The sequence below is a fragment of the Pristis pectinata genome, chromosome 17 (assembly GCF_009764475.1).
Source record: "Pristis pectinata isolate sPriPec2 chromosome 17, sPriPec2.1.pri, whole genome shotgun sequence".
NCBI lineage: Eukaryota > Metazoa > Chordata > Chondrichthyes > Rhinopristiformes > Pristidae > Pristis > Pristis pectinata.
In genome coordinates, this window is record NC_067421.1 from 44043629 (window position 1) to 44064519 (window position 20891).

The window sequence follows — 20891 nt, forward strand, 5'->3', positions numbered from 1 at the left end:
GCCCTTCACATCCAGACTAGCTTTTTGAAAGCATGATCCCTGCAACCCTGATCCTTTCCCGCAATGCCATAATAATCGAGTTCCCTTTAAGGCTGCTTCTATGTCAATCACCCTTTCAAATAATGTATTCCAGATCACAATAATTCACTATGAAAATATTTCCTTACGTCATCCGCTTCTCTTGCCTCCTCACTGGTTCTTTTGACCAGACACAATCTTGGATTACTGATCCTTCAGCCACTGGGAACAGTTTTTCCTTAATCTATCAAAATAGATCATTTTTGAGCAAGACCATCATCTTTCTTACAAAATCAAAATGAAGCTCCTTCTATATTATCATAAATCATACCTGTTACGTGAACACAAGACAACTGTGCTTACCTAATACAGTAAGATTTTTTAGAATTCTTTATTAGTCACATGTACACCGAATCACAGTGAATAGAATGTTCTGGGGGCAGCCCACAAGTGTTGCCACACTTCCGGTGCCAACATAGCATGCCCACAACTCCTAACCTATGTGTCTTTTTGTAATATGGGAAGAAACTGGAGCACCTGGAAGAAACCCATGCAGACACGGGGAGAACATACAAACTTCCTACAGACAGGGACTGAAATGGAACCCGGGTTGCTGGCGCTGTAATAGCATTACGCTAACCGCTATACTACCATGCCACATGGTTTAACTTTAATTGTCAACAGCTTAAAAAGATCTAGAAACAAAAAATATACAGGGAAAAGTCCAAAGACAAATGACAAAGATACTGTATTAGATATGTCAAGTACCGAATAAATATTCCAACGATAAATTATACAATGCCATATTATTGTACCAAGTGCTTTTTCCAAACAATTGACTCTAATGTAAATGGTTTGGTTCTAATGAGTAGGAAGAACAGTAGAGGCAGTTTCAATTTTAGTCATCAGAAGAGAGCTGGATAATTACCTAAAAAGGAAAAGTTTCAGGTCTAGGGAGTGCGACCAGCTGAATTGTTCTGACAAACAGCCGGAACAGAATCAGTTGGTTGAGTTGTCTCCAACTTTACTGTAACCATTCTGATATTCTGAGCGCTTAATATGACAAGCTACCTTTGAATGATAACCTTACATACAACAACTTCTTGGCTCTGACAACCGAAGCCATGGGCTCAAGTTGAATGGTTATCACCATTAAAGACAATTTATTTTGATGGCGCAGCTTTTAAACAATTCCTGGCTGATTTACGCTTCACTGTCATTTTGAAGTGAGAAGAGGAAACAAGTTGCCATTCAACTTCTGTAATAGTAAAAATGTTGTTCCTCTATTTAAGAAAGGAACAAGGAAAAATCCAGGGAACTATAGACTGGTGAGTCTCACGTCAGTTGTTGGGAAATTGTTGGAGAAAATTCTTAGAGATAGGATATACGAGCATCTGGAATCCAATGGCTTGATTAGAAAAAGCCAGCACACCTTTGCGCAGGGCAAGTCATGTCTTACTAACCTGGTTGAGTTTTTTTTTGACAAGGTGACAAGAGAGATTGATGAAGGTAGTGCTGTGGATGTCATCTACATGGAATTCAGTAAGGCATTTGACAAGATCTCATAATAGGTTAATCAAGAAAGTTCAGATGCATGGGGTCAGTGGAAAATTGGCTGTGTGGAACCAGAACTGGCTTGCCCATAAAAGACAGAAGGTGGTGGTTGAAGGGACTTATTCAGGCTGGAGGCCTGTGAGTAGTGGTGTTCCACAGGGATCTGTGCTGGGACCTCTGATGTACATGAATGACCTGGATGAGTATATTGATGGGGTGGCTTAGCAAATTTGCAGACAATACCAAGATTGGTGGAGTTGTGAATAGTGAAGAAGACTGGTGACAGATACAGCATGATATTTCTTGGCTTTGTAAAATAATGTAGTTTCAGTCCCGCTTGGGGGAGCTACCCCTGTCCATGGTACTTCGTAACAATGTTAATTTCTGCACTTGCACAGAATTTGAATATCTCATTACTTTTGCTGCCAGTTTCTACCCTGCTCTCAATTTCAAATGGTCTACATCTGAATTTTCATTTCCTTTTCTTGTGTTATCTATAGTGGCATGCAAAAGTTTGGGCACCCCGGTCAAAATTTCTGTTACTGTGAATAGCTAAGCGAGTAAAAGATGATCTGATTTCCAAATGGCATAAAGTTAAAGATGACGCATTTCTTTAATATTTTAAGCAAGATTACTTTTTTATTTCCATCTTTTACAGCTTCAAAATAACAAAAAAGGAAAAGGGCCCGAAGCAAAAGTTTAGGCATCCTGCACAGTCAGTACTTAGTAACACCCCCTTTGACAAGTATCACAGCTTGTAAACGCTTTCTGTAGCCAGCTAAGAGTCTTTCAATTCTTGTTTGGGAGATTTTCGCCCATTCTTCCTTGCAAAAGGCTTCTAATTCTGAGAGATTCTTGGGCCGTCTTCCATGCACTGCTCTTTTGAGGTCTATCCACAGATTTTCGATGATTTTTAGGTCGTGGGACTGTGAGGGCCATGGCAAAACCTTCAGCTTGTGCCTCTTGAGGTAGTCCACTGTGGATTTTGAGGTGTGTTTAGGATGGTTATCCTGTTGTAGAAGCTATCCTCTTTTCATCTTCAGCTTTTTCTTTTACAGCTGGTGTGATGTTTGCTTCCAGAATTTGCTGGTATTTAATTGAATTCATTCTTTCCTCTACCAGTGAAATGTTCCCCGTACCACTGGCTTCAACACAAGCCCAAAGCATGATCGATCCACCCCCGTGCTTAACAGTTGGAGAGGTGTTCTTTTCATGAAATTCTGCACCCTTTTTTCTCCAAACTTTCCTGCGTCCTCACCACAAAATTCAGTGTCAGAAGTTTGCAAAGGAACATCTAAACAAGCCTGATGCATTTTGGAAACAAGTCCTGTGGACTGATGAAGTTAAAATAGAACTTTTTGGCCGCAATGAGCAAAGGTAAAGGCACAAGCTGAAGGTTTAGCCATGGCCCTCACAGTCCCACGACCTAAAAATCATCGAAAATCTGTGAATAGACTTCAAAAGAGCAGTGCATGCAAGATGGCCCAAGAATCTCACAGAACTAGACACCTTTTACAAGGAAGAATGGGTGAAAATCCCCCAAACAAGAATTGAAACCTGACACGTTTTGGTCCTGCCCTCTTTTGGAAAAATATTGGAAAGACATTTTTAATATTATTTCAATTGCATTGAATATTGATTTACAACCTCATCCTATTACTGCAATTTTTTGGTCACCAATGATGGATTCCAGCCATCTATCTGCTTCAGCTTGTCCTATGATTGCATTTGTTACATTAATGGCGAAGAGATCCATTCTATTTAAATGGAAGGATCCTACGTTATAGTTTTCTCAAACTATAACATGTTTAAACTTAGAAAAAATTAGGAATGGCACTGTTGATCCTTCGCTTAAATTTGAAGTCCATTTATTCAGTATTTCCATATGATGTAAGCAGACCTTTCGCGAATCCCTTTCAATAATCTTTTATTTGAATATAGAGGAGCAGAGCTAATGACATAGTAATGTTTTTTTTAAACTGATGAAATAACAGTCCAGCTTTTTTTTTAAAGTTTTTGGTTTGCTTTTAATTTTGGGGGTCCTCTTTTCATATAATCAAATTCCTTTCAAATTCTTTTGTATCATGTTCACTTGATAAGAGATTGGGAGGTTCATAGAAAGATTGTGTTAGTTTACCCACTGATAGGGCATCTTTAAAAATTTTGGCTAACCAGGGAACAAGAATCCATCAGGGCCGGGTGCTTTACCCGAGTTCATTAAAAATATTACTTTCTTTACTTCTTCCTCTGAAATGGGAGCATCTAATGTAGAACATTCATTTAATATCTTCACATGATGTAGATCCCCTTTCAATAACTTTCCAACTTAGAGGAACGGAGTTGACGACATAATTTTGCTCTGTTTCTACTGAGAAATTTTAGTCCAGTCTTTTTTCTCTTTTTTTTGTTTGTTTTTTTTTGACATTTTTCTGTTTTGTTTATATTGTTTATAATTTTTCTTATTGATTTCAGTTTTTTTTTAATTTATATAATAAATCTTTTTCTTTCCTTTCTTTTATATTATACTCATCTACTAAGAGATCATTGGATCTACAGATTTTTTTTATATATCTTATTGTTCTTTATGATTATCTATGCCATGATTGTTATCCAGATCTCTTTGTATTACATGTACAAACACTGATGCAGTATATTAATCTGTATTAATTTGAAAACTAATAAAAAGATTGAAAAAGAAAAAAAAAGAGATTGGGAGGTTCAGATTATATTTTACACCCTGTGATTGTATATGTCAACTGTTATTATTGTAATCCCAATCTCTTCGCACCATGTGTATAATCACTATTGCTGTGTGTATTAATTTGAAATTTAATAAAAAGATTGAAAAAGAAGGAAGAATTGAAAGACTCTTAGCTGGCTACAGAAAGTGTTTACAAACTGTGATACTTGCCAAAAGGGGTGTTACTAAGTACTGACCATGCAGGGTGCCCAAACTTTTGCTTCGGGCCCTTTTCCTTTTTTGTTATTTTGAAACTGTAAAAGATGGAAATAAAAAAATAATCTTGCTTAAAATATTAAAGAAATGTGTCATCTTTAACTTTATGCCTTTTGGAAATCAGGTCATCTTTTACTCGCTTAGCTATTCACAGTAACAGAAATATTGACCAGGGGTGCTCAAACTTTTGCATGCCACTGTAGATCAGTTGCAGATGTGGGCAGAGAAATGGCAGATGGAGTTTAACCCGGATAAATGTGAGGTGTTGCACCTTGGTAGGACTAATGTCAAGAGGCAGTACACTCTTAAGGGCAAGACCATCAACAGTGTTGAAGAGCAGAGAGACCTTGGGGTGCAAGTCCATGGCTCATTGAAAGTAGCTACACAGGTAGATAGGGTGGTTAAGGTGGCTTATGGAATGCTTGCTTTCATTAATTGAGGTACTGAGTATAGAAGTCAAGTTATGATGCATCTCTATAGAACTCTGGTTAGGCCATATTTAGAGTATTGCGTGCAATTCTAGTCACCTTACTATAGGAAGGTTGTCGAGGCTTTAGAGAGGGTGCAGAGGAGATTTACTTGGATGCTGCCGGATTACAGGGCATGTGCTATCAGGAGAGGCTGGACAAACTTGGGCTCTTTTCTCTGGAGTGGGGGAGGCTGAAGGAGATCTGTTGGAAGTGTATAAAATTATGAGGGGCAAAGATAGGGTGGAAAAACAATACATTTTCTCCCCATTATTGAGCTATCCAATACCAAAGGGCATGCATTTAAGGTGAGGGGGGTAGGTTCAGAACAGATGTGAGGGGTACTTCTTTTTTCAACTCAAGAGTGGTGGATGCCTGGGATGCGTTGCCTGATAGGGTGGTGGAGGCAAATTCATTGGGGGCTTTTAAGAGGGGCTTGGATGGGCACATGAATGAGAGGAAACGGAGGGATATGGGCACTCTGTAGGTAGGAGAGATTAGATATGTCGGCACAACATTGTGGGTGGAAGGGCCTGTTCTGTGCTGTCTTGTTCTATGTTCTAAACATAAAAACATCACTACAATCAAAAATATGTGCTAAAATCACATAACATGCAATAAAAGGAAATTTTCAAAGTATTATATGTTCTCATAGAATAGTACAGCACAAGAACAGGCCCTTCGGCCCACAATGTTGCACTGAACCTATTACATTGGTAATAAAATATCCAATTAAACTAATCCCTTCTACCTACACAATGTCCATATCTTACCATTTCCCTCATATTCATGTGCCTACCTAAAAGCTTCTACTATGCCGCTAACGTATTTGCCACCACCACCGCCCCAGGCAGAGCATTCCAGGCACCCACCACTCTTTAAAAACTTGCTCCACACATCTTCTTTGAACTTACCCCCCATCACCTTAAATGCATGCCCTCTGGTATTGGACATTTCAACCCTGGGAAAAAGATACCGGCTGTCAACTTTACTGTATCTATGCCTCTCATAATCTTATAAACCTCTATCAGATCTCCCCTCAGCCTCCACCGCTCCAGAGAGGAACTCAAGTTTAATATACAACATACAAGCTTGTCTAACCTATCTTCATAGCACATGCCCTCTAATCTAGGCAGCATCTTGGTAAACCTCTTCTGGACCCTCTCCAAAGCCTCGACATCCTTCCTATAATGGGGCAACTAGAACTGAACGCAATACTCCAGATGCAGCCTAACTAAAGTTTTATAAAGCTGCAGCATAATTCCTGACTCTTGAACTCAGTGCCTTGACTAATGAAGACAAGCATGCCATATGCCTTCTTTACCGCCCTATCAACCTGTGTAGCCACTTTCAGGGAGCTATGAACTTGGACCTCAAGATCCCTCTGCTCATCAACATTGTTAAGGGTCATGCCATTAACCGTGTACTGTCTCTTTACATTTGATCTCCCAAGGTGCAACACTTCACACTTGGCCAGGTTGAACACCATCTGCCATTTCTCTGCCTATATCTGTAACAGATCTATATTCCGCTGTATCCTTTGCCAGTCTTCTATGCTATCCACAATACTCATACCAGGATAATAATGTACCGGAATAATCATAAAGTATGCAAGTGCAATAAAATATGCTGAATACACTGCTAAATTTCAGATTGCTATTGATACAAAACCTGAAATAGAATGACAAAATTTAACAAAAGCACACTATTTCAAATTTATAAAAGTAAAAATCATGCCAGTCGTAGAAATAAGCTTTATCCATCAAAATTATGCCACACAGCAAAAGTAAAATTACTTCAAATACAAGTAGTAACAGCCCATTTAATGCACAGCTCATCCAACAAGTGGTTCCGTATTTCCATCTATACTCCTGCATCGTTTTCCAAAAGTATTCTCACAGCAAAATAAACATTACTGCTTTAGATTTTGTGGCATGGATAAATCAACGAACACTGCAGGGAGGTAAAAAAAATTCTTGGCTGCCTGTCCTGCCTTTCAGAGAAAAGCAAATGGGAAAATATGTGCAGCTTATTGAAACAAGGAGTTCTAAACATCTGTCAACTTCCCCTTTAGAGCTCCAGTTGAAATTATAAATTTGAAAGAAGGCAATGGAATTCTGAATCATTGCAGAAAAACTCAACCTGAAATTGCAACTATACTTATAGAGCACATTTACAGTTACAAAAAAAACAGTAAGGTACTTCATGGGTAACACTAATGCAGTTGGTTAGTTTTGACTAAAGGCTGCACAAATTTTAAACAGCAGTTTTAAAAGGTGCAAAGATGGACAGATAAATGGAGAGAATTCACAAAAGTTACAGCACAGGACGAAACAATTTGGCCTGTCAAGTCTGTATCAGCTCTGTGCTCGGGCAATCCAGCTGGTACCAAATCTCCTGCCTTCTCTCCAGTCCTGCAAATTCATTCCTTCCGAATACTTTTCTAATTTTTTTTTGTACAATAAAATTGAATCAAGTTCTGGTAGGACATATAGAGGCAATGGCAGGGACCTTAGGAGCACTGATGTACAGAGACACCTTGGGGTGCAAGTCCATAGCTCCCTTAAAGTGGTGACATGTGTGGTAGTGAAGAAGGCAGTTAGTGAGCTTGCCTTCATAAGCCGAGGCATCGAGTACAAGAGTTGGTACATCATGTTGCAGCTATATAAAATGTTGGTTGGACTGAATTTGGAGTATTGTGTTTGGTGCTAGTCACTGCACTACAGGAAGGATGTGGTAGCAATGGAGAGAGTGTAGAAGAGATTCATCACGATGTTGCTTGGATTGGAGGGCCATAGCTACAAGGAGAAATTGGATAAGCTGGGTTTATTCTCACTGGAACATAGGAGGCTGAAGGGTTACTCAATTTCTAAAATGAGTGACAAAGATACGATAGCTTCTCATGCTAATTTCCCCAGGGCAAGGGAGTCTAAAACTAGAGAGCATAGGTTTAGCGTGAGAGGGGAAAGATTTAAAGGGGACCAGAGAGGCACATTTTCTCCCCACACAGGGTGGGTGGGCATACGGAACGAGCTGCCAGAGGAAGTGGTCGAGGCAGGTACAATTACAACATTTAAATGACATCCAGATGGGCTCATGGATATGAAACATCTAAAAGGATATGCAGCCCATTGCAGGCAAATGAGACTAGCATATACAGGCGTTACAGTTGGCATGGGCAAGTTGGGTCAGAAGGGCTTGTTTCTGTGCTATACAATTCTATGACTCATTACTATTCCTGGCTATATATTCCAGACCCCAAACTCCCAATCAGTAAAAAAAAATTTTTCACATGTTAATTTTTGTTCTTTTGCCAATCACCTCCATTCTCTGGACCCCTTGGTCAATGGGAACTATCTTTCCTCTATCCATTGACTATTCCCTTCATGACTTTCAGTACCTCATCTGATCTCCTCCCAAGTTACTCTGTTTTAAGGAGAGGAATTCCAGTTTCTCCACTCTATGCACATAACTAAAGTTCCTCATTCCCAGAATAATTTTAGTGAACCTATTCACCACACACACTTTAGCCTTCACATCTTGTCTAACATGTTGTACCCAAAATTAGCACAAAACTCCAGTTATATTGTCTCTTCCCACTAAAACATAAAGCTTTACATTTCTCAACATTAAATTTCATCTGCCACCTATCGGCAAACCTGTCTTCATCTCCTTAAAGTTTTCCACTTTCTCCTCACCATTCATTACTCCCCCTTAAAGTTTTCAGACATCTGCAAGTCTGGAAATCGTGTCCTGGAAACTCAAGTCCAAACCTTCATATTTCGTTCCAGTCCTTGGGGAGTTCCACTGTAAACTTCCCTCTGGTATGAAAAATCTACCTGTCACTCTGACTCGTTCCCTAGTACTTAACTGATTTTTGATTCAAGCTGCCACAGCCCCTTTTATTCCATGGCCATCCATCTTAATGACAAGCCTATCATATGGCACCTTAGCAAATGTCTGTTGCAAGTCCATATATACTCACACATCAACTTGCATTTCCTTCTTCATAAATTATCAAATTAAACATGACTTGCTTTTAACAAATAGATGCTGGTTTGAACACAGGACAATACAACATAGGAACAGGCCCTTTGGCCCATGATATTGTGACGAATTAATAAATTTTCTGTAATAAATTCTATTTTTTTTCTCTAATAAATCCATTCTTGACTGATCCCAATTGTTTCTAGATCTTCTCCACAGTCGTGTAAATTCATTCCCTTCAAATACTTTTCCAGTTTTTTTTTGTACAATAAAATTGAATCAAGTTCTGGTAGGACATAGAGGCAATGGCCGGGACTTTAGAAGCACTGATGTACAGAGAGATCTTGGGTTGTAACTCCATAGCTCCCTGAAAGTGGTGACATGGATGGTAGTGAAGAAGGGAGTTAGTGAGCTTGCCTTCATAAGCAGAGGCCTGTTCCCAATTGTTTCTAGATCTTCTCCACTATCAAGGTGAAATAGATTTGGCATGCCACATTGATCCCAACACCAACTTTTGAATACAGGTATAACGTGAGCAATTTTACAGTCTTCAAGCTCTACCTCTACCCCTTACGATCTTTTCCTCTTTACATTTCAATTAAATGGGTTTTTTTTATTGTTACCAGTCTTTTCTTGTGCTCATCCTTTGCCTCATTTCCCTTTTCACTTTCCATTAACTTTTTTTCTTTAAATCAGTCTGGGTCTGATTTATGTTAAACTGCCCCCTCCCCCCACCTCTTATTTTTCCCTCCTCCATTTCACTCTATCATCTTTTTGGTCATCTAGGGAGCATACCCTTTAAATCCCTATCCTTTTCCCTCATGGGAATATAGTTAGACAGTAGCCAAAGTACCTCCACTTTAAAGTTCTCCCATTATTCAATTGCTTTTGCCTTTTAAGCTTTGATTCCAATTCACAAAGGCCAGATCAGTTCCCAACACATTAAAACTGCCTCTTTCTCAATTTAATGTTTTTGGATTAGTCTACATCTTTTCTACAGCTATTCCAAACCATATAACATTATGATTCTTGTTTCCTGGATGTTTCCCAACTGATACTTGCTCCACTCGACCCAGATCATTTCCTATAACAAAGTCCAGTAATGCCACCTTCCTTAGTCAGCCACAAACACTCTGATCAAGAAAATTCTCCAGAACGCAGTTCAGAGACTCGTCCCCCTCTTTTTCCTGTGCTATTGCTATCCCGATCTAAATTTTGAACACCGAAGCCCTCCATTTTCACAGAATTACAGACATTACAACTTAGACAGTCTAAAGCACAATTTAAGGAAGTTAGAGACACTCAAGAGGCCAAAGTTGAAGAAATTGTAGAGTTTTGAGTAACTGACGGCTGCAGGAAATTACAATTCAAATGCAGAAAGTTTTAAAAAGCAGCAAATGACTGAATGGGTGGAAACCACGCAATGGCTAAAGTAATCTTGCTATGAAGCAAACTATAAATAGGTTAATCTCATAAACTTGACCTTAGAGTGCTGCAGTACAACTACACAAACAGCAGCACAATCCAAGAATTAAACAAAACATTAAAGTTTACAATAGATAATCTGGCCCAAATTTGCACCAAAGCATTTCTGTATGTTAAGAATCCTGTATCACAATCTAGGCCAACATTCAACTTTAATATACCCAACCCTACCTTCCATTATAATCTAGACACTATTGCATATAGTCACACCCAGGATAAAGAAACAGTTATATAAATTAAATGATACATAAAGTCACTTTACCTGCTGCAAGCCACCAGATGACAAAGGCGACATCAAGCCAGTATCAAGTGGATCTGCATCAAAAAGGTCATTAGGACTAATCCCACTTTCGCTCAAAGCAGCAAGCAGAAGATCTTGGCCTGGGTCTGTCATCTAGAGATTAACAAAACAGATTAAATTAGGGCTTCCCAAAAGTGAAAATGAAACAAAGCACAGTAGCTTCGATTCCATTTTTGTTTTTGCCTTTTCTCCACAATGGTTTGGGTAATAGTTGGGAGTCTGAACTTCTTGTAACCACAGTTTGAGTATTTGCTAGTCTTGCCTTCTTTAAGTGTTTTGGAATTGATGTTTATGCCTTTTTTATTATGTAATATACCCCCAACTCACTGTTTTTAGTGGAGGAGGTTAGATAAGATTTATTAGTCACATGTCCACTGAAACACACAGTGAAATGCATCTTTTGTGTAGTGTTCTGGGGGCAGCCCGTAAGTGTTGCCACACTTCCAGCACCAACATAGCATGCCCACAACTTCCTAACCCATGTGTCTTTTTGATATGTGGGAGGAAACCGGAGTACCTGGAGGAAACCCACGCAGACATGGGGAGAACGTACAAACTCCTTACAGACAGCAGTCAGAATTGAACCCAGGTCGCTGGAGCTGTAATAGTGTTACGCTAACTGCTACACTACCGTTCATACCCGCAGTTGCTGTAGTTTGTTTCCTCTCCTCTTGAAATAGCCTATTTACTAAATATCCTGTTGAATTGATAGTTTGCTGCAGCCCCAAACTCCAACTCATTGGCTATCATGCAGCTGTCAATAACCAATCCGAAACATGAAATTATTTCAGGTTCCTTGATATGGACTGGGGAATAATTGTCGAAGCCCAGAGTAGCTTCATGTCTCCAGTAAAATATAGTACAAAATAAATTATACCCTTTAACACTGCATCCATTATCAGGAATGAAGCCAGGCATCCACAATCAAACAGCTCGGTTGAAGCTGAAGTGTTTTTCTTTTAAAAAAAAAACTGGTGTTTTTTGGATGGTGTACAACTTAGAAAGCAACTATGGATGGTGGCTTTCCCATGTATCTGCTGATCAAGTCCTTCAAGACAAGACAAGAGGGATCATGGGTTTGGGAGATATTGTCAAGAAAGTCTCAGTGAATTGCTGTACTTCTTCTTTCAGATGGTATACTACAATCAAAAAAGACAAGTGATTGAGGAACATAGGACAGTACAGCACAGGAACAAGCCCTTCGGCCCATGACGTTGTGCCAAACTAATTAAACTAGTAACTAAACTAATCCCTTCCACCTACACCATGTCCATATCCCTCCATTCTCTGCAGATTCACGTGCCTATCTGAGAGCCTCTTAAACACCTCTATCGTATTTGCCTCCACCACCACCCCAGCAGCGCATTTCCGGCACCCACAACTTGCTGTGTAAAAAAACTTGCCCTGCACACCTCCTTTGAACTTACCCCCCTCTCCTCACTTTAACTGCATGTCCTCTGGTTTTAGACATTTCGACCCTGGGACAAAGATACCTGCTTTCTACTCTATGCCTCTCAATCTTATAAACTTCGATCAGGTCTCCCCTCAGCCTCTACCGCTCCAGAGGAAAAAACCCTAGTTTGTCCAACCTCTCCTTATAGCACATGCTCTCCAATCCATGCAGCATCCTGGTAAACCTCTTCTGCACCCTCTCCAAAACCTCCAGTGAATAGTTTAGGGAACTTTGAGAAGAATGGGGCAGTGGCCTCACCAAGCTTACTTTTCAGTTCTCAACGCAAATTTTTGCAGAAGTATATATAACTGTTTCATTATATCCACTTATAGTAACTAACAAATTTAAGCACAACTAGACTGGATCTGCAGCAAGTAGTGCAGCCCACCTGCTGAGCATTCATCTATCCATAGCAACGTTGCCAGGAATGACCACTATGCAATCATTTCTATCCAGGACATCCTCCACCTCCATTATGTATGGTACTAATATCATGCTAAACGTCACAGACTCAGAACATAACAAGCACCTTATAAAGAGGTACTGCATATTATTAAAGGTGCATTCATCATAATCTATAACCACATGACCTGCTCTTTCCTTCCCACTTCCAATAAAACAAGGACTCCAGTCACTTTCAATGTGGAATGCAGTAAAGCATACAAGGAACTAAGGTCTAGCCTAAAAATGAGATGCCAAACTGGTGAAGCCACAAAAGCAAACAGGGGACCATGCCAAAGATAACTAAACCAATGAACAAATTGGATTAAAACTCTGCAGACTTGTCACAATTTGCACTGAACAGTAATGGACAATAAAATTAATTGCGATTTGGAAATACATCATCATTCATCGTTGGTGGGTCTAAGTGTTGCTATTTCCTCTCCAAGAACATCACACAAGTATCTTCAGGGGCAGTGAGGAGTCTGCAGAGGCTTCAGGGAGATGTTCTATCAGTTTCAAGGTAGTTATGGAAAGGAATAAGGATGGTCCGATGTCCAGATTTGGAAGAGGGGGAGGCCAATTTCAAAGTCCTAAGACAGGACCTGGCATAAGTAGACAGAGAGAAGCTACTTGCAGGCAAGTTTACATCTGACAAGTGGGAGTCTTTGAAAAGTGAAACAGCGAGAGTTCTGGGCCAAAGTGTTCCCAGAGGGTGAAAAAGACAGTATCAAAGAAAAACTGGATGTTAAGAAATATTGAAGATTGGATAAAATAAAAAGGAATCATATGAAATTAGATTAACTGGGTTTGTTTCCCTTGGAGCAGAGGCTGAAGTGGACCCGAGAGGGGTCTAGGCACCACACATAACAGGAAATTCTTCCCATAAGCAGAGATATGCAAAACTAGAGGGTTCAGATTTAGGGCAAGGGGGAAAAGGTTTAGAGGGGATCTGAGGAAGAATTTTTTTTTCACCAATCCAGAACACGCTGCCCGAGTGGGTGATGGAGATGAGCACTTTCACGAAGTTGAAATAGTATATAGTAGACAAACACCTGAATCGCCAAGACAGAGAAGGTTATGGACCAAGTGCTGGCAATAGGATTAGTACAGATCGATATTTGATGATGAGATAGAAAAACCAAACTACTGGAGTAATTCAGTGGGTCAAGCAGAACCTGTGGGAAGAAAGGAATTGTCAATATTTTGGGTCAAGGCCCTGCAGCCAGACTGAGAATGGAGAGGGAACATAGTCAGTATAAGGAGGAGAAGGGGAAGGTTGTGACAGAGACCTGTAGGTGATAGATGGACTGAAGATGGGAAGAGGAGGCCGGGCAGATGGACCCAGGTAGGGGAAAGGGAAGATGGAGACAAAACATGGAGGGTGATGTGGGGAAACAAAGGCTACAAGTGCCTATAAGGTGATAATGGGAACCATTAGGGTACAAGTGAAGGGCAGTTGGAACCAGAGGAAGCCATTCACTGGGTGAAATGTGTGGGTAGTATGGGTAGTATGTGGATGGAACCAGTAGGTGGAGGAGAACAAAAATGAGAATAGAGTACTGGTGGGGGAGGGGGCACTACAGGGAAAGAGAACAAAAAAATGCAAGAACCAGAGGTGGATCGGAAAGGGGGCGGGGGGGGGGGGGGGGGGTGGTGGGGAGGAGAGATACAGGAGGTGGAGGTTAGCTAATACTGGAATATTGAATGTTAAATACCATTGGGTTGTAGACTGCCCAGGCAGATTATGAGACATGTTGGGTTTGTGTTGGGTCTCAACCTGACAGCAGAAAAGGCTGAGGATGAACAGTTCAGTGTGTGAATGGGAAGGGGAATTAAAATGGCATGCAACTGAGAGCTCAGGATGGCCATTGCAGACAGGGTGCAAGTGCTCTGCAAATTGGTCACCTAGTCTGTGTTTGGTCTCACCAATGTGGAGGTAGCACATTGGGAGCATTAAATGCAGTAGAGTAGGAAGGGCTGTTTAGGTCCCTGGATGGTGGAGACAGAGGAGATGCAAGAACAAGTGTTACACCTGCCGAGTTTGCAGGGTAAAGTGTCAAGGGTCAACGGTCAGGGAGGGGAGGGTGGGAAGAGATGAGCAGACCAGGGGGTCATGGTGAGAGTGGTCCCTGCAGAAGGCATTCTAGATCTGGGACTCAACACCTCCCTTTGCAAATGGATCCTCGATTCCTGACCAACAGATCGCTAACAGTAAGGATAGGCAGCAACACCTCTACCATAATTATCCTCAATACTGGCACCCCACAAGGCTGCATCCTCAGCCCCCTACTTTACTCCCTTTCTACTCATAACTGCATGGCTAGATCCTGCTCTGACTCCATCTGCAAGTTTGCAGATAGCACCACCATAGTGGGCCGGATCTCAAATAACGATGAGTCAGAGTACAGGAAGGAGATAGAAAGCCTAGTGACATGGTGTCATGACAACAACCTTTCCCTCAATGTCAGCAAAACAAAAGAGCTCAGCACTGACTTCAGGAAGAGGGGCAGTGCACACACTCCTGTTTAACCAACAGCAATGAGGTCAAGAGGGTTGAGAGCAACAAGGTCAAGAGGGATGACAGCTTCAAGTTCTTAGGAGTGAACAGCACCAGTAACTTGTCCTGGTCCAACCACGAAGACACCACGGCCAAGAAAGTACACCAGCACCTCTACTTCCTCAGGAAGCTAAAGAAATTTGGCATGTCCCCTTTGACACTCACCAATTTTTATAGATGCACCAATAGAAAGCATCCTATTTGGATGTATCACGACTTGGTTATGGCAACTGCTCTGCCAGAGACCACAGGAAACTGCGAAGAGTTGTGGACACAGCTCAGCACTTCACAGAAACCAGCCTTCCCTCCATGGACTCTTATATACATTTCTCACTGCCTTGGTAAAGCAGCCAACATAATCAAAGACCCCCACTCACCCCAGACATTCTCTCTTCTCCCCTCTCCCATCTCCCATCAGGCAGAAGATACAAAAACCTGAAAGCAAGTACTACCAGGCTTCTATCTCGCTGATGTAAGACTGTTGAACAGTCCCCTAGTACAATAAGATGGACTCTTTACCTCACAATCCTGGTTATGGCCTTGCATCTTATTGTCTGCTTGCACTGCACTTTCTCTGTAACTGTAACACTTTACTCCGCACTTTTATTGGTTTCCCTTGTGCTCTCAATGCACTGATGTGATGAAATAATCTGTATGGATGGCATGCAAAACAAAGTTTTCACTGTACCTCAGTACATGTGACAATAATAAACCAATTTATCAATTCTATGATCTTCTCAAGGCAATTAGCCTGTTCCAAACAATGATACAAACTGAATACCAAATCATTAGCCCATACTTTGAATCACCACAACCCCACATACATTGCTTTTCCTTTTATTTTTAAACTTACAAAAGTTTTGCCACTAAACTCAAACATCTTACAATAAATATCAACCTTGAATCCCAAAGTTTTGGGATTTCCAGTACACAAAAGGCAGTTGTGAAGGTTTACGAAGATTTTTTAAAATTCTGTTGCAAGTACCCATTCTCTACCCCTTCAACTGTGAGAAGGGTACTTGCAACAGAATCTTTAAAAATATCAATTTTTATAGAGTCAGAGTTAGATGGCACGGAATCAGGACCTTCAGCCCAACTCATCCATGCTGGTGCCTTCCCGAGCTAGTCCCACTTGCTTGCATTTGGCCCATGTCCCTCAACCTTTCCCATCCATGTACTTGTCTAAATATCTTTTAGACATCATAATTGTACCTGCCTCTACCACTTCCTCTGGCAGCTCATTCCATATACCCATCAATTTCTATGTGGAAAAATAGCTTGTCAGGTCCCCTTCAAATGTTGCCCTTCTCACCTTAAACCTATGCCATCTAGTTTCAGACTCCCCTATCCAACCCAACTCTTGTACTCCATGCCCCATCCAATGAAGGCAAGCATGCCATATGCCTTCTTCACCACCATGCCTGTGTGTCTCTCCCCTTTCAGGGAACTATGTATTTGTACCCCAATGTCTCTCTCTTCTACAAAAGCCACCCCCCACCCCCCCCCCCCAAGGTCCTGTCATTCACTGTGCATATCCTGCCCTAGTTTAACTTCCCAAAATGCACCTCTTCACATTTGCCTGTGTAAAATTCCATCTACTTTTTCTTGGCTCATCTGCCAAGTTGTTCTAGATTCTATAGTCTTAGACAGTCTTGCACACCACCAATTTTGGTGTCATCCACAAACATACTAATCATGCCACCTACATTCTCATTCAAATTATTAATATACATGTCACACTATGCTAACTGTCATAGGTGTACATATTCAGCATATAACTAATGAAAATTAGCTTTTTGCAGCAGCAGTATATTACAAACATGACAACAGGGGATCCAGCACCGATCCCTCCAGCACACCACTGGTCCCAGGCCTCCAATCTGAAAAGCAATCCTCCACTACCACACTCTGACTCCTTCCATCAAGCAAATTTTGATGTGATCCCACGTGATCTAACCTTCTTGGCCAGTCTACCATGCAGGACCTTGTCAAAAGCCTTGCTAAAGTCCATGTATACAACATCTACAACCCTGCCCTCTTCAATCCTCTTGGTCAGAGTCATACATCAAGGATACAGCCCCTTTGGCCCAACTGGCCTACGACGACCAAGATTCCCATCTAAGCTAGTTCCATTTGCCTGCGTTGGTCCGTATGCCTCTAAACATTTCCGATCCATGTACCTGTCCAAATGTCTTTTAAGTGTTAATTCACCTACCTCAACCACTTCCTCTGGCCGCTCATTCCACACACGGACCACCCCCTGGGTGAAAAAGTTGCCCTTCTTCTCTTACACCTATGTCCTCTAGTTCTTGATTCCTTTACTTTGGGAAAAAGACTGTGTACATTCACTCTATCTACACCCCTCATGATTTTATACACCTCTCATAAGATCAGCTATCACTTGCCCATGTTCCAATGAATAAAGTCCCAACCTGCTCAACCTCTCTCCATAACTCAGTGCCTTGAGTCCCCGCAACATCCTCAAATCTCCTCTGCACTCTTTACAGCTTAATAGCATCGTTCCTATAGAAGGGTAACCAAAACTGAACACAATATTCCAAATGCGGCCTCATCAACATCTTGCCCAACATAACATCCCAACTTCTATACTGAAACCCTTGAGTGATGAAGACCAGTGTGCCAAAAGCCCCCTTCACCACCCTGTCTACCTGTGACGCCACTTTCAAGCAACTGTACTTGTACTCCTAGGTCCCTTTGTTCTACAACACTCCCAGGGCCTTATCATTCACTGTGGAAGTCCTACCCTGATTTATCTTCCCAAAATGTAACAACTCACACTTATCCAAATTAAAACTCCACTTGCTCTTCCTCGACCCACTTATCCAGCTAATCAAGATCCCTCTGTAATTCCTGACAATTATCTTCACTGTCTACAATGCCACCTATTTTAGTGTCATCTGCAAACTTACTACCCATACCCAGTACATTCGCATCCAAATCATTTATATAGATGACAAACAGTAATGGGCCTAGCACTGACCCCTGGGGAACACCACTAGTCACGGGCCTCCAGGGCAAAAAAAACCTTCCACCATCATCCTCTGCTTCCTACCATCCCCTCCCTGCACCATACCATACTCTGGGTCACCTCTTCAAAAAACCTAATCAAATTTGAGAGACACACAATTTCCCCTACGCAAAGCCAGGCCATCTATAATCACTCTTTGCTTTTCTAAATGCAGGTAGATCCTGTCTCTCAGAATTTCCTCCAGTAACCCTCCCACTACTGATGTTCAGCTTACCAGCCTGTAGTTCACTGCCTTATCCCTGCAGCGATTCTTGAACATTAGCCAGCCTCTAGTCTTCCAGTACCTTACCCATGGCTAAGGAGTCACAGTTTAAAATAGTTCTACTTTCTTAGAATCTAGATCTAAATATTCTGCACAGGAACATTTACAATGTATGACATGAGCAAATTTTAAGGACAAATTCATTTTTAGTTAAATAGAAACAATGCAAACCCAATCCACATAAACCTAGCAACAGAATTACAGTGAGAATCATCCCAATCAAGCCATGGAAATGACTGAACAAATACTGCATATACCAGAGACCACTTTAAATCCAAACCAACTGTGGCAGAAGCTCAACAATTCTAATAGCAAGTGGAATTGCCAGGACACATACCAAAATATCCCAAGATGAGTTAAGTTTGTCGCTTCACCCCTCCCACCCCAAACAGTCACTAATCTCACCCACAAACACCTTCTAAAAGGTAAATTGTGGAACAAAATCAAGCATATCCTTCAAATCAAAATGTTTCATCTGAATTGCTTTGTCTAAAACAAAATGACATTAAGTTTTGGGATGGGAAAGAGAAATGAAATGAAACTAAAAGACTAGCTGCTGTAGAATCATCAATGCAAATGAGTAACAAAAAAGAAAATTGATGGAACAGCAACTTAAGTTATTGCCTTGAGAAAACATCTCAATTGTAATTAAAGCTATTTAAGGCTCTAAGACCAAGACTGAATTTAAATATCTATGTATTTAAATTACTTAGACACTCTGACCAGTTAAAAGAAATTAACTTAACCAGTGCCAAGCTGATCAGAGATTATGTAAACTCCTTGAAAATAGTTATAAATCAATTAAACTATGTGGTCTCAATGTTGAGTACAAGGTCTTCAATAACTTAGTCTGTTACAAGGACAATTTTCTGTAAAACACATTGTTTCGTACCTTCCAAAAGGTCAAGAGTACAAAAATGGGAATGCTGTTCAAAGTGAACAAACTCAAACTGTCAATAAAAACATTCGCACTTTCCCTGGAGCTTCTTCCTCCCATTTCCCCGTTTATACTTTCTAAAAGCTATTTTACAAAGTGTCATTAACTAGATAGTGCATTTTTCTTTGTGGAGGTACATAATATACAAGAGAGTTTGAAGATCAACTCACAGGCCGGCGATAAACTGAAATGCATCATTAACCCTAAACTGAGTTGAGGAGAGTGTCTCCATCTAACTATTGGAAAGAAATAAAACATTAAGACTTCCCAGGTTACACTATGGCCCTCAAAGCAACCCCCACGCCCTACCACAGTTACAATACCCGGCAGCTGCCTGATTCTGGAACCCAAGCCTTTCATACAAAGACAGAGGTTCTCAGGACGGTTAAATGAACGCGCCGCTACAAGGAAGGGGAAATAATTTGACCTACATTAAAATGGCCAAGACGGGAGAAAATAAACATAGGAAAGGAGGAAGGAGTGGTTTAAGGAGAGCGAAACCTTAACCTTCTACTTGCAACACGTGCTCAGTAAGAAAGCAAACTTCCGGGTTATTTTATGGCTGCGTAATGGTGGTTGAAGACAAGTGTGAACGAAACACGGAGATCCACAACCGAGGGAAGAAAGAGAAACCGAAATAAGACAAACCCTCGCCTGCTGCTGCTCCCACACCCAGCCACCGGGGAGGCCCAAGTTCCCGAAGCGCCAGACCCGGCCCGATCCCGGCGGCTGACTGTTGTCCTCATACAACACTGTTTTCTCTCTATTGTTCTGTCGGTGATTATCTAAATAAAGGCAGTTTTAAGAGGAGCAGAGCCGGAGCCGAGAACCATCCGCACGATGCGCCCAGGCTGCGAGCGGCCGAGCGGCGCCCGCCCCTGGAGAGGCTGCTGCTGAAATCGGCCTTTGTTTTCCTGGGAATTTTACCTCAGACTGACAATAACCGGTCGGGCAGCCGGTGGGATTGGGCATCGAGAGCAGAGCTGGAGGGGTGTTTGTTAGGCTCGGCCACTCACCGCTGCACTGAGGCGAGGCGAGGACACAGGGCGCGCACTCCGCTCACTCGCTAGCCAGTCGCCGCCATGTCAGGCGCCGCCGCCATCTCCTGTCACGTGACCCCGGGCCGAGTGCCTCGTCCAACCGCCCGCCGGGGCCGCGGACTGCCGACAGTTTCCGCCAATCGTGTTGCCGCCGGAATCAGATGAGCCCATAAACGAGTAAAATGATCTAGCATAATTTTGTTGAATTTGCGGGATTTTCCCTAAAAAAAACTCCCCAAATCACCGGCGGCAAGTCCAAGTCACGTGACCTCCACCCTCCCAAAGGAAAACATCACCGCCGTCCAGCCAATCCGCGGCCGTACTGACGTCAGCACAGCCAATAGAAAGTGAGCGCGTAATTTAAAATCCCCGGGGCCGCGG

General features: G+C 41.6%; 1 protein-coding gene across 3 annotated transcripts in view; it reads right to left on the reverse strand.

Moving 5' to 3' along the window:
- Window positions 1–20825, reverse strand: part of sbno1 (strawberry notch homolog 1 (Drosophila)) — a 103454-nt gene extending 82629 nt beyond the window's left edge. Inside the window, exons 1-2 of one of the 3 annotated variants that reach the window (XM_052032017.1) lie at window positions 20487–20825; window positions 10730–10861 (exon numbers count right to left, since the gene is read on the reverse strand). In XM_052032017.1, coding sequence (XP_051887977.1) covers window positions 10730–10861 — 132 coding nt within the window. In that variant the 5' untranslated portion in view covers window positions 20487–20825. Of the gene's footprint in view, window positions 1–10729; window positions 10862–15741; window positions 15839–20397 lie in introns of those variants that run through there. The other 2 variants (XM_052032015.1, XM_052032016.1) reach the window with 2 other exon arrangements.
- Window positions 20826–20891: the final 66 nt, after the last annotated feature.